Here is a 16028-nt window from a genome sequence, read left to right as displayed (position 1 = left end):
TACTGCCTTTCCACCACCGGCTAGGCCGCGGTTTTTAGGATCCGCCGTCATCCGCGCCGCCCGCCGCCGCCATGCCGCCCAAGTTCGATCCGACCGAGGTGAAAGTCGGTACGTGTTGGGCTTGGGGGGACGGCGGGGCGCTGGGGGAGCGGGGATGGCGGTGTGGAGCTGACTGAGCGTTGCTGTGTCCGTAGTGTACCTGCGCTGCACCGGCGGGGAAGTCGGCGCCACTTCCGCCCTGGCCCCCAAGATCGGACCGCTCGGGTTGGTACGTGGGGCTGCGGGGTCGGGCGGGGGGTGCGGGGCCGGTCCCGGTGCGGTGCGTGGCTCTTTGCCTTCATTCATGCGAGGTTTTTCTGACTGTAATACGTGTGTTCTTCTCAGTCTCCCAAAAAGGTCGGTGATGACATCGCCAAGGCTACGGGGGACTGGAAGGGGCTGAGGATCACGGTGAAGCTCACCATCCAGAACAGGCAAGCGCAGGTACTGAACGCCACGAGGGATCGCGCTGTGGCGCAAGCGCTGGGCGCAGCAGGCGCTGCTTGCCGCAACCACAGCAGCCAATCCCGGCAGGGTCGACTCAGCCCTTCATCCTTCCGAGGTGGATAAAATGAGTGCCACACTTGGTGTGGGGTCTTCTGGGAAGACCTGGGTAGGAAGTGCCCGATTCTTCTGAGTGCAGTGTGTGTGAAGTGTGGGGCTGGAAAACAAGGGGGCATGGGGGTCTGAATGAAGCCCTTCGGAGCCGGTCTGCAGCCATCTGCCACTATACCTGCCTTGAATTCAGTGGCTAGTATATTCCAGTGGTGAGCTGAGAGCAGCCCCAGCCCAGGAAGCAGTGCTCTTCTGGCTGTGGGGAGTCCTGTGCCGAAAGGCTGGGAACAAAGTCCTGTGCTTCAGGAGGAGGCATGTAATGGGGAACAGAAAACTAAGTCCAGGCTTTGTGTTATCTGCATGCTTGGGTGGTGTGGAAAAGAATGAATCTCTTCTTATTTAGATAGAAGTGGTTCCTTCTGCCTCTGCTCTGATTATCAAAGCTCTGAAGGAGCCCCCCCGTGACAGGAAGAAGCAGAAAAACAGTAAGTGTTGTTCCACCTTTGGTTCTCAATGTCATTTAGTACTGAAAAAGAACACGTACCTCATGGCTGCTTAGCATAAACTGGCAGGGGGCTTCTGGGGCAGCAGGATTTCCTGAAGTGTAGCACACAGACAGTGCATACATCTTCAAAGTGAGCAGAACAGCCACCCGCCACTGTACCTGTCTTGTAATGCAGTGACTTGTATAGTCCAGAGGTGAGCTGAGAGAAAATGCCAACCTAGGAAACAGAGTTATTCTTTTTCTTGTGGGTAACTCTGTGCCGAAGGCTGGGAACAGCAGCACTGATCACAGCCCCAGTGTAGCTGTAACCTCACTGCTCTCTGTGATCTGAGTGCCAGGAATGGCGTTTTTCTGTTGGAGCATGGGGAGCTGGAAGTGCACTGTGCTTCAGTGAGCTTACTGGTGCTGTTGTTTTGCTTCACAGTAAAGCACAGTGGCAGTGTCAGCTTTGATGAGATAGTGAACATCGCTCGGCAGATGAGGCACAGGTCTCTGGCTCGAGAGCTGTCTGGTGAGTACTGACCTTAAGGGGTGGGACTGAGTCTTGCTGTGTGATCTGAGTGGCTCAGGCTCTTGGCTGATCCTTGGGACAATCTAATAACTGGTGTGGTGAAGTTCCTACAGCTTGTATGTGCTGACACTGAACAGGTGGCTGTAGCAACACACGAACAACCTGGTGCTGCCAGGAGCCAGCATCTCACTGCCTGGCAGTGCTAGCTGCAAGGTCTGAGTGCATGGTAGGGCTTAACTCAGGGATCCTGACCTGCCTGTAGTACCTGCTGTCATAATATGGGGCTGAGTAGCACCCTAGGCACTGAGCGTGTAGCAGACAGTGCTTTCTGGAGCTTTCTGTGAGCAGTACCCTCTAGCTGGCTTAGGCTGTGTGCTGCCCCTTCTAAACCAGGTGGCTGCAGCCTGCAGACCACCAGGTAGCTGGCATGGGAGGGCTGAGGCATTTAGGAATTGGGCTATATAATGGTTCTTCAGGTTTTTTTTCTGTGCTGAAGCTGTGTTTTCCAACTGCAGGGACAATTAAGGAGATTCTTGGAACTGCTCAGTCTGTGGGCTGCAGCATTGATGGCAGGCACCCTCATGATATCATTGATGACATCAACAGTGGTGCAATTGAGTGCCCAGCTGTACGTATCCATCTCTAACTGAAACTGCTGTAATTAAACTATTTACTAAAGGGCTCTCTACTAATGAGCTATATTTTTTTTTCTCTCAACAGAGCTAAGTGTGGAAAAGGAGTTGCCATATGAAGGTTCTTACATCTTCTGTAACACCTTAAATACTTAATAAAACACCAGGCTGTCTGTAAGCAGTGTCACTGATATATTTTTTTGTCCTTGTCCAGTTCTGTGTAAGTGGGCTCTGCCTGCCCTGTGCAGAAGTACCAAGGTGATGGTTCCTGTCCAGATGTTAAAGATGAAGGATTCTCATGATGATTGCTTGCTGTGATGCAGAGCTTAGAGAAGTATGTGCATGTCCCATGTGCAGAGGGCAAACACCTCTGACTTCTGTGGAGAGCTTTCTGTGAGCTCTTGTCAATGCTGGATTTGCACACGGCTCTGACTGCCCTTCACTGGGGTAAGTGCTTCTGTAGGAGGTCAGCTTCCCCAGGTCAGTACAGCCGGGGCTGCTGTGGTGTCCCAGCAGCTGCCAAGGCTTGGAAATAACTGGGCTACCTGCCTCTGGGAGGAGCTGCATGTGCTCTGATGGCACTGATAGAAATAAAATGCTGGATAGGGCTGTATGTCCAGGTCTGTCCTCAAGTCTGCAGCATTTGTGCCTGATGGGATGGAGCTTGGCCCTGTTTACCCAGCTGTGGGAACATCTGGCTTAGGTGGCAGTGTGGGTTTCTCTGGTGTAGGTTCTTTGCTCAGGCTTTTCTCATGCTTTCAGTCAGAGGAGATGGGGGTTTTCTGGTGACTAGAAAAAATACAGACGACTCAGATTGAGGTGAACTCCTGTGCATCTTTCATTACTGAAGGGGAGCAAATCCTGATTTAGGGGTGGAATTCTGTAGTCCGGCTCAGAGCGTTGCAAAGGGTCCGGTTTCGTGTCTCTTTGGCCTCCTGACTCCTTGGATGGTGATGCTGGGGGAGCTGGGTAAGCAAGCTTGATAGCCCATGTCTACATCATATGCTCCAGGTCCTGGTGTCTCTGAAATTTAAAAAAAATAATAAAAAAAAAAAGCAGTTTGTGTTGGTAGTGTTGGTACTTCCCTTTGGGTGCTGTAAAAATCAGGTGCCACCTTAGCAGGCTGCTCCAAACCATCTGATGAAGTGTTAAGAACCTCTTCCAAACTCGGCTATAACAACATAACCAACCTCTAATGAAGAGGTGCTTCGTGTTTTAGGCTTGATGCATGTTATACGAGACAGGGTTTGATGCTTGGTGCTCACACCTGAAAGCAATGTGGAGCTGTTAACTGAGGTACTGCTGCAGGATGTGGGTAAAAGCAATGTTCTTGAAGTTCCTGGGAAGCATTGTTCTATCCAGCAGGGACAGGGCTCTCCTTTGGAGTGGCACAGCACCAAGGATGCTGTGTGACCTCTCAGGCTGCACAAAACTGAAGTGGAATAATCCTGGTGATAAGAATGCTTTGGCTGACACTGGTGTTGCTAAGCCTGGCTAACAATGGTGTTATGAGTGCAGTTCACTGCAACCCCACCAGCACCCTGGGGTGGGGAGGAGCCTTCTCAATGTACAGCTAGTTTTCTGAAGGGAAAGGGAAGGAAATTCTTCCCGAGATCCTGAACACTGTGGGCCTTGGTCTCAGGAAAGATTTTTGGAAGGTGTGCTTTCCTCCTCTACAAATGCAGTGATGGTACTCAATGAGTTGATTTTTTTTTTTTTTTTTAAATTGTCTTTTCACTTCAGCAAGCAACACAGTTATCCAGCACTTACAGCACAAGAGAGACTTTCTGGATGGAGCTCTGCTACAGCAAACAGGACTGTATATGGTGGTATGTATTGTAACTGTGGGAAATGGTGGCAAACTGGTGCATCTGGCAATGAATGTAGAGGATACTTCAGCTGGGCTGCTCAAAATCACCAAATGGGGCTCTGACTGTTTACCGGGATCTGAGTCCTTTGGGAAAAAGTCAGAGTGGCAGGAGGGAGCTGGCTGTGCTGGGGCATCGGCTGCAGCTGCATCGTGCTCCTGGTGCTGAGTGACTTGGAGTCTCTGCATAATGGAGGAAAAGTTAGGCCCCCAAATAAATCCCAGCCCAAGCTCAGTGTGAGAAAATGTGGTGGCAGCTACTGTGCAGTGTGTGCTGAGCTGTGGCTGTTGGTTGCTGGAGTAGTGCAAGCAGCATCAATTCCCGCTAGGCAAAGCACCACACAATTCCTAAGTAGCTGTTTGAGGCTACTTAGATGCAGAGCAATGTGGAGAAATCAAATCTTTGTAACTGCTCCAGCTTAAGCCAGAAGTGTGGCTTTTGGCTACAGTGCCTGAGTGCACGGCAGTCATGCACCCCGTCCATCCCTGGAGGGGTTCAAGGCCAGGTTGGATGGGGCCCTGGGCAGCCTGGGCTGCTCTGAAATGTGGAGGTTGGTGGCCCTGTGTGCAGCAGGGGGTTGGAGCTTCGTGATCCTTGAGGTCCCTTCCAACCCTGGCCATTCTGTGACCTTTTCCACCTGAGATGCTCAAATAGCAGCAGTGCTGTAATTTTACGCTGGGCTCAGGGGCAGAAGTGGAATGCACAGCAGCAATGAGGGAGCTGCCAGGATCTCTGGATGAAGGCTGGGCTGTGTGGGAGGGCAGGAGGGATTTGGGCTGACCGATGTGTCTGCGGTTTCTGAGAATATCCAGGCTGGTCCGCTGCTGCCTGATGAAATGTGGGTACATCGCTCCGGTGAGCTGAGGGCTGCAGATAGTGCATGTGGGCTGCAGTGAAATGGAGAAAGGCAGAACACAAAATTAGCTTCTGTCACTTCAAATAGCAGCAGCAGACATCAGCTTTTATCACACATTCCAACTCTATCAGTCTGCAAGACCTCATGCAGCCTCGTCAGCAGCTGCGGGAGCTCCCCTGCTTTCTGCTTCCCTTTGCTCCCTCTTCAGCTGTTTGTAGGGCCTTTCTCTGAGACAATGAGAGAATCAGGGAATAAAGCTGGATAAAGCAAGACTGTCATCCCAGGCACTTGTTATTTTTATAATTCTCTAGCTTGGAGGTTCCAAAGCAAGGATGCATGGCCTTGGTGTTTTCTCAAGTGAGGTTTGCTTTTGATCCAGCACATTCCTCACCTCTCCAAGAACACAACAACAAAATCCTGGTTTGGTGTAAGGAAAAACGTCTCCAAGTGGCCCTAGACTGCAGTGGGGACTGGAATGCTGGTGAGACCTCCTGGGCCCTGGGGAAGCTCCATTGGCCAGGCTGGCTGTGTGCTCAGTGGTCAGCTGGTTCCTTTCCAGCTGAGCTTTGCAGCAATCCCACCACCAAGCTGCACTAATGCTGGCGTTGCTGACAGTGAAGGCAGTCTGGCGGAGGTGAGCAGCACATCTTTCAGAAGCAATTTTAGTTTAAGAGCTTTAAAGTAATCGCTAACCTTGGCATTAGCAGAGCCCCTGCTGCTGTGAGCTTGGAAGCACCCTGCGTTGCACAGCATCCCTGCATGCGTGTGCTGTGGACTCTCCCCACTTGACAGTGCATGAAATAATGGGGGAAGAAAAAAAATGTACTTTGCGTAAGGGCAACTATCCTGGGGTCAAGATAGGACCTTTCCCATGCTGCCTTAGGACAGCTCCAGCAGGAGCCCCGCAGCTCTGGGAAGCTGCCGATCTGGTCCCCCTCTGCCAGAAATTTTTTCCCACCCAGGCATCCTAGAAGGGAACTGACGCAGCCAGTATCGACCTACATCAGCTCCGTGTTTGAACTCCATCCTCCTGATCGCTGGCTCTGCGCTCGGCCACCACGGTTTCTTTCCGCTGCAGCGTGCCGCATCTGCACGAGGAAGGACGGAAGTGGCACACAGGGGGGCCGAGCGCCTCCCAGGACGCGGCTGTGCCGTTCCGCGCTCCCGGAGGCGACCGCGCGGGCACCGCCGTCCGCCATTTACCCATGTTTCCGATTTGGACAACGCCTTCACGGCCGAACACGCGGAATTTGACGGCAGCAGCACCGGCCCTTCGGCGCCGGGTCTCCGTCGGAGCACGGCGGTACGGAACGACGCCGAAGCGCGCGGAGCGGCGCCGGGACAGCGCGTCAGGAGCGCCTGCACGGCACGGAAGCGGAGGGGCGGCGGAGAGCGCTCCCGGAACGCAGCAGCCCCGAGCTGCGCGAGTCCGTCTGTCCGTCCGCTCCAGTTCCTATAGAACCCCTGGACATCCCGCCCCGGTCTGGGACCGGGCCGCTGCCAGGCCTTCGAGGCTGGCGCTGCGCCCCCACCGCGGCCACGTTACGGTTTATCGATGGCTACGCGTGTAACGCAGCGCCCCGCCAGGCTCAGGCCCGCTCCCACGCCGCCCCTCCCCGCCCGCCAGTGCAGGCGGCACAAAGCTTCCCGCGAACGTGACGTCACCGCCCGCTCCTCCCTCCCCCCGCCCCCTCCCGCGCCCGAACCCGCGCCCGCGCGCGCCCCCTTCCATCTTCCTCCCGCCCTCCTTTCCCACGTGACTCCGCGCCGCGCCGCCCTGCCATTGGCCGCGCCGGCGGCGTAGTAAGAGCGACGCGGCGAGGGCGCGGGCCGCCATTGGCCGGCGGGCGGCGGGTGGGAGGTGGTGCGGCGCCCCGCCCCCCTCCCCGGGTGTGCGCGAGGCGGCGGCGCGTGGCAGCGGCTCCCGCTCGCGGGCTCCGAGGCGCTGAGCGCGGGCCCGGCGCGGCCCGGCCATGACGGACTTCAAGCTGGGCATCGTGCGGCTCGGCCGCGTGGCCGGCAAGGTGCGGGCTCCGGGGGAGCGGACGGACCGACGGACGGAGGGAGGGGGGGCGCGGCCGGGAGCCGCGGGCCGGGCTCGGCCGCACGGAGCGGGCGGCGGGCGGCGGGCGGAGCGCGGGACGGCGGGCGCGGGGCGGCGGCTGAGCGCCGTGCTGTGTTGCAGACCAAGTACACGCTGATCGACGAGCAGGACATCCCGCTGGTGGAGAGCTTCTCCTTCGAGGTGAGCGCCGCGCGGCCCCCCAGGACCGAACCCCTCGGGAGCCGCTCCTCCCCCCTTCTGGGCCCGCGGCCCCGCGCCCCGTCCCCGCGCCCCGTCCCCGCACCCCGTCCCCGCACCCCGCCCCGCCCGGAGCGCTCCGGAGCTCCGTCCTCCTTCACGCGGCCGTCCCCGCGCCGCGCTGCCGGCCTGCCGCCCCTGCGCGCTGCCGGCCAGGAACGGCGCTCCCCCTGTTGGAGCGGGGAAAGTTGAGAGGTGTTCCCTCCGCACGTGGGTGCGGAAACGTCCCCTGAGCGGAGTCGCACCCCGAGGTTTGCTGTTACCGCCCGCGCCCCTGGGGCTGGGAAGGCCGAGGGATGCCCGGGCTGTGCTGCGCGCGGAGCTCCCGGCGCCGCGTTGTTCCCTCTGCGCGGCCCTGCTGACAATAGCGAGGGCCCACGTGCGGCGCCGCGTCCTACGAGGAGAGGTGGGGGCTGTGGGAGTGGGGCCGGGGCGGTGCAGGGGCCTTCGGTACTTCCACTGTGGGGTGGGGTGAGAGGAGATCTGGGTCAGATGGGGAGGAAACCCCTCCCTCAGAGGGCCGTGAGGCCCCAGCGCCGCTGCCCAGAGCTGCGGGTGCCCGTCCCCGAGTGCCCAAGGCCGTGGATGGGCCCTAAGCAAACTGACCCGGGGGGGGGGGTTGGGGTCCCTCCCAACCCAAGATGCAGCAGTAGAGGCTCAGTCGCGCTGGAGATTTGAACCATGATTCCATGGCAATTCAGCGTCCTGCAGACATGTGGGAAGTGCTGCCTGCCTTTACCACTGCTGTCCCATTGCAGCTCACACTCTGCCGCTCAGCACCCGTTGTTCTTACAATCTTCCCCTTCTCTCCAGGCTCGCATGGAGGTGGATGCTGATGGAAATGGTGCTAAAATATTTGCTTATGCTTTTGACAAAAACCGTGGAAGGGGATCTGGCCGCCTGCTGCACGAGCTGCTCTGGTGGGTATCCCATGGAGCCCGGGGCTGCTGCTGCTGCCCACAGCATTTGGGGCCTCTCAGGGAGTCCCAGCCTCAGCCAGAGCCCAGCACAGCAGTGCTGCTGTGTCCTGGCCTGGGTCTGTTTTGCACTGTGCCTTGAAATAGCTGAGGCTCCAATAACTTTATTTGCACGGAAAGTAGTGACAGGTGAGTACTGTGTTGCTTAAATCTGAGAAATACGACTGAAACTTTACTTGGGGCTTCTGTGCTGTGATGAGCAGGTAAGTGAGAAGTGGCAGAGTGTGGATAGAACATCTGATAGCCTGAAACTTCAGGGATTTTGCTTGGCTTTCTGGAGCGCTGCCTGAAGGGTGTGCTGCTGTTTCCTATACTGTTGTGTCTGCTCCCCACAGGCAGGGAGCATTGCCTGAAATTCTTTGTAGCTGCCATTAGGACTCAGAGCCCTGTGTGCATGGTTGCCAGCAACCTGTTGTTAGAGGCACTTTGCAAATGTGTTTTTCATGGATTTGTAGGAAAGATGGGATATGTTGAAGAGAATCATTATTTATTTTTAAAAGTCTTTAAGAAATTAAACATGCTTTCTGTTCAGTCCAGTAAACTGTAATGAGAAGTCACAGTGCCTAAGATCTCACTGTACTTTCTTCATTGCTTGAAGTTACTTGTTCTCCCCCGGCTCAGAGCCTGGATGAGAGGAGGGAGTCAGGAAAAGCTCCAGGCACTATTACTATTATTTTCAATCTGCTCATTAAATATGGATTTTAACCTGCTTCTGTTATTGTTTAATCTCACAGTACACAACTTTGGAAGTGAGTCACAAGTTGGCTGCGCCGCACGGTGTGAGTCGGGCTGTCAGCCCCTGCTCACTGTGCACCTCACAGCAGGACCTGCAGTGCTTGCATTGCTCCAGCGTGCGCAGGGCTTTGCACACAGCTCAGCCATTGCCTCTCTCATTAGCTGGACTTCTTAGGAAACAAATCTAACATTCAGTTGGGTAACTCACATTGTGTGAGTTCACCGTATGCTGGTGTCAAACCCCCGAGGTTCTGCGTGATGGGGATTTTTGGAGGCTGTGAGCTGTCCTGAATGCAGATCTGCATGTCTGGAGATGCAGTCAGGTTCTTTGGGAAGCACTCAGCATTTCTACTGTTCTGTAAAGTTGGTTTGATCCCTCTGAAGGCGTGATTTGCTGTGGCCTTAAATTACATGCTACCACGAGGCTGCTTTGTTTGCCTTGCTGCCTGAGTCTCCTTGTATCTCTGGGAAGCCTCTTGGCTGCAGATGCTGTGTAGTGCTGGCCCCGCTGTCAGCACACCGTTCTGCTCTCCTTGTGCTGCAGCTGTTCTGAAAAGAAACCTGCAGTGTGTTGAGCTGAAGGTCCTTTCCCCATGAGCTCTGGCAGCAGGGAGCACTGCGGGGGCCCTGTAAGGGAGATGAGTGGCAGCACCCATCACAGCTGTGTTTCCTGCATGAAAGAAAAGCAGAGAGCTTGGGTTAGTGCATGTGGAGGAGTGCAGGAGTTCCACCCGTCCTTCTGTGTGTCCCCTTCTTCCCCAGAATCTCATTGAAGGAATAAACCTGATGCTGTGCTTCTGGTTTAGCATACAGTGTTGGATGCTTCTGCAGTAAGGCTGATAGATGTTTGTTCGTTTGAGTTAAGTAAGGAATCATTGTTCATGCAGTGAGGGCCTTAAAGCTTGTGGCTGCCGAAGCTGCAGCGGTGATGGGAACCTTTTCCCACTCTCCCCCCAAAACCCTCCTGCCAATGTGTGCAGCAACCTGCAGTGCCACATGGGAGCTGCAGCCTGAATCATAACACACTTCTGCAGTGCTCCTTCAGGAGGAGCTTCCTGCAGCCTTTGGCTCAAGTGGCTCCGGGATGCCCTGCACCAGGATGTGCCCCTGGGTATTATGGGATGCAGGAGGTACAGCTGCAGTGGAGCTTATTGGGGTCATGGGTGCAGATAGAGGCTTTGTAGAGGGGGGGTAGGACGTGGCTTATTGATGCCCCTAACAAGCTCTTGGAATCCTCTTGTTCCCTAACTTCAGCCTTTCTTTAAACTCCCATTATCTGTTTCAGAAAAGTTTCTTGGTCAATCTCCCTCCTTCCCTCCTCCCCTGTTTGCTCTTACTTTGCACCTCTGTTTCTTCCTCCCAGATCCCACATCCATATCAATCTCATCTCCCTTGTTGGCACTTTGTCCTGGTTTCGGTCTAATGAACCTTAATTCCTTCCCTCTTGGTATCTGATCAATGGCTGCCTTCATCTGTATACATGTATGTATCCATGTAGCTCCATGGTTCTCACTTCCAGCCTTCAGTGTTCCCCATTTCACTTGTCAGACCCTCCTGCAGCGTTCAACAACTCCCAAAGCAGCTTTCCCTCCATCAGGGCCTTTCAGCAGGCTGTTTTCCATAGCTTGTTTTTGGTTTCTTTTCTTCTCTAAATCAAGGCTGGCATGAGTTAATATGCAGCTGTCCTGCTTTGGGTTCAAGCAGTGTTCAGTAATTTCTCTTAGTCAATTGTGCAGGCATTGCAGGCTGTCTCTTATTCACAATTAGTCAAAAACATTCGCCTCTTTGGTGGTGAAACCCCTGTCCTGTTGCTTAAGAGACGTCCTCAGTAAATGAGAAACTGACTCACGCCAGTGCCAAAATTGAACATAAGTGTGTCTGATAGAAACTCTTACTAAAATAATAAAACAATATTAGCTCCTCTCAAGCTATTATCTTAATAATTACATGGGTGCTGTTGCTGAAACTGGAATGATGGTTTCTGGAAGTTTCTCTGCAATATTCTTGCAATTAAAATATACTAGGATTGTCTTCTGAGTCAACTAATTTATAATGGAAATGAGCTTCTGAAACAGATCTCTGTCTTCTGGGAGCTGATATAGCTGAAATATTCACTGCAGCCTGAGTTGTATCATCTCCGTTTCAACGGCAGCAGGCTGGGAGGCCTTCTGGGTTCAGTGCAGAGTTGGGGCTGTGGAGCGTCACTCATTGCTGAGCTCTGAGCTGGTTTTGTTTCCTGCAGGGAGAGGCACCGTGGAGGGATCGCCCCGGGATTCCAGGTGGTACATCTGAATTCAGTGACTGTGGACAACCGCCTCGACAATCTGCGCCTCGTCCCGTGGGGATGGAAACCCAAAGCTGAAGATCTCTCCAGTAAACAGAGGTGTGCTGATATTTGGCAGGGAGATGCCATTGAATAACACTTGTCAACGTCTTCAGTTGTTTCACCTCTTCTGTTCAGTGGTGTCCATCTTGGCTGAGCCTGTTTGTTTGACTTTGGGCTGTTTATGCATCACTGTTTCAGATTGCTCATCTGAGAAAGACCAGAGTTAGTGCTGACGGTGCTATGGAGGGTCAATCTCTCCCCGTGGCAGTACGTAGAGGTTCTGCTCTGCCAGATGTCACCACAGTAAAGCAGTAAACCTGCTTTCCCTTCTGCTTGAATGGTGGCATTTGGGGGCAGAGTTCAGCCTGCAGTTCTTGCAGGCTTGTAGCTCTCATCCTCAGGCACTGAAGTTCTGACACGGTCTGCAAAAGCCGGGGGCTGCACAATGCTTACATCTGGAATGATGTATTTAGGTTAAAAACGAGTTCCTGGGAACAGCTTCTGTGGGTGTTCACTGCAGGTACTGGGAACTTCCTACACGCCACGTTGCGCTGATGTTACTCAAAGTGCATCAGATCCTTACATCAGGTTGGACTTGTTTCACCTGTGATGGGGGAGGGCAGGAAGGTTCATTTTTTGTGAGGGACCCATAGGCTTCATTCTTTTGCATTTACACCAGAGTAACCCTAAAAGGATGCTGTATGTGAGAAATGTATGTAGTCTGAGGTGTAGCAGGTTCAATGCAATGGTAACCTTACCTGCCTTTTTTAACGAATGTGCACTTGCTTTTTTAAAGGGAACAAAGTCTGTATTGGCTGGCAATCCAACAGCTCCCTACAGACCCTATAGAAGAGCAGTTTCCTGTACTGAATGTAACACGATACTACAACGCTAACGGGGATGTTGTGGAGGAGGAGGAGAACTCATGCACATACTATGAATGTCACTACCCCCCATGCACAATGATTGAAAAGCAGGTGTGTTGGAAAGAGCTGGAAGTAAACAGATGATGACTTGGGCTGCTTCTGTAGGGGAGGGGAAAGGTTGTTCCTAAAACTAGCAAGTTTTGCAGGCTGCATTCAGTTGCTAAAGGCAGAAATTCTCTTTGAATTGGGTGTTCTTCATCATGGATTTTTTCTGATGTGATTCACGCTCTTTAGACTTCTTTGGAAGTATTTATCAGGGCTTCATAGAGGAAGGATGTAGATTTTAATTGACATTTTGAGAGAACGTTGTGTTGAATTGAGACGAGAAGTGACCTAACCGTATGCTGGGAGGAGTGTAATGGCTGCAGTGTGCATAAAAAGACAGGTGGAAGCATTCCAGCTCTCCAGTGACCCAGAATTTGAAGGAGCTATGTGAGGCTTCTTTATCAGATATGGAGAAAGCGTTTTAAAGCTTTGAAAGTAGTGGAGTAAAAAAGATTACGTGCTTGTCCTTTCATATGAAGAGAGTGGACTTGCATGGTGCTTATTCAGTGCTGAACCAACAGGAAAGCTAGCTGTGGCTCTTTGCTGTAGGCAGATGAAGCAGCATAGTCCAGATGAAGGCAGGTATAGAATGGAGCATCTGAGGGCTGCATCTCCATCAGACCGATGTCTTTATCTAAGAATAAGGGCTTTTCTTTTGTGATAATAAATGCTGAACAGGCTAAAATCATCTAGTGCTCCATTTTGGTCTTTTTGAGGAGCAAGTAAAGAAGTTTAAAAACCATCTTAATTTGAAAAAGGGTGAGCATTACCTTCTGCTTGGGTCTGCACCTGAGAGCTTCCTGGATAACTGTCCAGCAGCGACAGCGTGTGCAGCCCTGCTGGCTGTGTCTGTATCAAAGATGTTTGCACAACAGCAGCAGTATGAGAACATGTGTAAAGCTGTCAGAATTCAGTCTACTGAGCCCTGCAGGAACAATTGCAAAATCAAACAAATGCTGTTGCTCCGAGTCGTTGTGGTATTCTGGTGCTGGGATATGCTGGGAGGCAGGAGCGAGAGGCGGGTTGTGAACCTCGCTGGGAATGGCAGAGGTCTCGTGGTGCTGGACAGGCTTGCTAACGCCGCTTTCTTTCTCCTAGCTGCGTGAATTCAACATCTGTGGCCGCTGCCAGGTGGCCAGGTACTGCGGGTCACAGTGCCAGCAGAAGGACTGGCCTGCGCACAAGAAGCACTGTCGGGAGAAGAAAAGGACCTTCCAGCAGGAGCTCGGACCCGAGCGATGACCGGGCGGCACAGGCCTCTCAGCAGCAGGATTCCTTCTCAAAGGCATTGGACTCTTGCTTTTGCACAGTAATGACAGACTGCTTATTGAAGCCAGAGGCACTGAAGAAGAAAAACCCTGTGATGCTTGAGCAGAACAGCTGACTGGATGAAGCCGGCTCTGACTGGTGCTGTGGAAAGGGATTGGGTCTACCCTTCCAGTATTATATTCTCAAGCAAAAAGACTACTGTGGAGGCTCCAGGCAGGAAGCTTCTCATTATTTATATGTTAATACGTTTGTAAACTCATGTACAGTTTTTGTTAGAAATTCTTGATAGGACTCATTACCTGTAATGTGCAGATGAGAACACATTGTTGGCCTCAAAGTTTAAAAAAAAAAAAAAAAAAAAGTCATGTAGCAAAAGCTTTTCCTCCCATGTGGCTAGAAGTGTCTGTGGCTGTGTCAAGGCCAGGAGGCTCTGACATCAGCACTTGCTCTGGAGAACTCTGCATGGAAGTTATATTTAAAAAGAAAAAAAAAAGGCAAACACAGTAAAGGTTGGAATGAATCATTGTGTGCTCTCTAGTTTTCTGCTGTTCCTGCCGGGTGCTTTCAGAGCACAGTCACACGAGGGTGTTGGACGTGCATGCCCAGTAGGAGCTGGGACAGAGTGTGGGACCCCATGGGATTACTGTGAGCAGGCAGGCTGTGGTGCTGCTTCCTTCAGAGCACTGCTGGAGTCCGTGTGTTAAGCAAGCAGTGCTTTTAGAAAGCTGAGCTGGCTTTCTTGTCGCAGAACCCCTGTACAGAAGTAGCTGTAGGGAAGCTCAGGTAGGCAGCTGCCTGGGGGTGCGGTTGCCATCGTGGCTTCCCTGGGAGCATAGCAAATACTGTGATGTGCAGATATGTCTAACTGACCTAATATTTGGTGATTGAGTTATTTATTTAAAGAAAAAGTGTCAAACCAAGAATCAGGTTTTTTTATTTACTAATAAGGATTTGATGTGCAGAGTGCGTGCCTGCTTTTTTTCTTTTCAGGTGTTTCCTCATGTATAACTTGAAAGTTTTTTTCTTTCTCACTTTTGCCTTAAAGGTGTATCGCTGAGTTTCCTGAAGAACTACATGATTTAGTACCAGGTGTTAGTCTTGCTTCGCAGCTAAAAAATGTGAGTTGCTAAATTCTGAAAGCAGAGCCTTTCTCTGAATGCTTTTTGAAATAGATTTTTTTTTTTTTTAAACATGAAAACTGTCAAATTCATTTTGGAATCGGAATTCACTTTGCCACTTCTTGTTGGAATGTTGGTCTTGCTTGTACTCAATCTGTCAGACAACAGCCTGCTGTGGACGCCAATATTATATTATGTTTCTAATATCTGCTCGGTTAGTTCTTAATTATTACTGCTTGGGTGGGTTTTTGTTCTTCAGGCATCATGGTGAATAACAACTTGTGGAGCTTCCTGATGGAAGCTCTCTTGGTGGGCACATCTTGAAGGCGCAACTCATGGTTATACCTCAGCTTTTCTGTTCAGGCTGCCTGAAATGCTCTTAGGCACAAAGAGGTTTAGCAGGACCTGTTCAAACTTCCCTTATTTTTTTTTAAGGAAACAGTTAATTGCTTTAAATGAATTGTAAGTTTTTTAATATAAAATGGAATGTAAGGAATACATATATTTTTTTACCCAAGGTAATAATCTGAGAAGGGCAGAAATATTGTCTCCTTCTTGCCCTTCTAAAGGGCTGGTGTTGCTCCTGCCGGTTCTCAATTGTACAACCACTAATTGTGATAAGCAAAATACAGTGTTAGAGCGTTTGAACTCTTCTGCAGCACTGAGCAGAGAAAGTGGTCGTGGCTCATCTGTAGGAGAAATAGACAAACTGCAAATGAGGTGCTGATCAGGAGGCAAAGGGCAGATATCTCCTGAGCAGCAGATAAAGGAGAGGTGAAATGCTAAAGGGAACAAAAATAGGATGATGGGTGCCTGGGGTGGTGAATGGGATGGGAAAGGTGACCACTGGGTTAGGAGATCTGTTACAAGTCTCTTCATCAATTAATGATGAAGTAAGACAGCTACTAATCTTAGTGTGCAGCTGTTGACTCCAAACCCTTCGTGCCTGAGGAGAGAAGTGGCTATGAGGACCCCAGTGTCTTTGAGTGATGATGCCTGCCAGGTTGCTGGAGGATCTGACGGTTGCAGTGTTTGGGAGCAGAAGGCAGTGGCCCAGGCCCATGCAGTCCTCCTACCTTGCCCTCATCATGGGCTGTGTTGCTGTCATATGGCTGTTCCCTGCTGGATGCACACGGTGGGGGGAGGGGAGGATAATAGAAAGGAAAATGGAATTTGAGGAATGCTCAAATCATAAAACTCAGACAAGTGATTTTAAAACCCATGAGGAGCAGAGAGACTGCCAGAGTCAGCAGACACAATGTGCAGTGAAGGGAAGATCTGATGGGGAGATAAGGCCCCAGCAGGCAGAACCGAGTGAATCCTCTACATCTGTTCACTGTGAGGGCTGGGGAGTTCACACAGCA

The 16028-nt window shown here is 51.9% G+C and overlaps 3 protein-coding genes and 2 non-coding genes across 5 annotated transcripts; 4 read left to right on the top strand and 1 right to left on the bottom strand.

Moving 5' to 3' along the window:
• On the top strand, positions 1–2420 carry RPL12 (ribosomal protein L12). Its single transcript, XM_042878641.1, has 7 exons — positions 1–108; positions 195–268; positions 385–483; positions 998–1079; positions 1524–1610; positions 2126–2238; positions 2331–2420. The coding sequence occupies exons 1-7, from the start codon at positions 72–74 to the stop codon at positions 2334–2336; spliced, it is 498 nt and encodes a 165-aa protein (XP_042734575.1). The 5' UTR covers positions 1–71; the 3' UTR covers positions 2337–2420.
• On the top strand, positions 760–887 carry LOC122184448. Its single transcript, XR_006180562.1, has one exon. It is a non-coding gene; the product is annotated as a small nucleolar RNA SNORA65 (small nucleolar RNA).
• Positions 1246–1377, top strand: LOC122184447. Its single transcript, XR_006180561.1, has one exon. It is a non-coding gene; the product is annotated as a small nucleolar RNA SNORA65 (small nucleolar RNA).
• A 15-nt stretch (positions 2421–2435) lies between the features above and the next one.
• STPG3 (sperm-tail PG-rich repeat containing 3) lies at positions 2436–6941 on the bottom strand. The gene is made up of 6 exons (XM_042879259.1): positions 6723–6941; positions 6170–6325; positions 5969–6054; positions 4892–4997; positions 4184–4292; positions 2436–3265 (listed from the first exon to the last, which is right to left on the bottom strand). Exons 1-6 carry the CDS (start codon positions 6939–6941, stop codon positions 3135–3137), a joined length of 807 nt encoding a protein of 268 aa, XP_042735193.1. The 3' UTR covers positions 2436–3134.
• ZMYND19 (zinc finger MYND-type containing 19) lies at positions 6902–14066 on the top strand. Its single transcript, XM_042879331.1, has 6 exons — positions 6902–6990; positions 7152–7211; positions 8082–8188; positions 11223–11363; positions 12103–12283; positions 13376–14066. Exons 1-6 carry the CDS (start codon positions 6940–6942, stop codon positions 13517–13519), a joined length of 684 nt encoding a protein of 227 aa, XP_042735265.1. The 5' UTR covers positions 6902–6939; the 3' UTR covers positions 13520–14066.
• The last annotated feature ends 1962 nt before the right edge of the window (positions 14067–16028 follow it).

This window comes from Lagopus leucura, unplaced genomic scaffold, assembly GCF_019238085.1.
Source record: "Lagopus leucura isolate 7727_CA_CO unplaced genomic scaffold, USGS_WTPT01 Super-Scaffold_100022, whole genome shotgun sequence".
NCBI classification, from domain to species: domain Eukaryota; kingdom Metazoa; phylum Chordata; class Aves; order Galliformes; family Phasianidae; genus Lagopus; species Lagopus leucura.
This window is presented reverse-complemented; position numbering and strand designations above follow the sequence as displayed.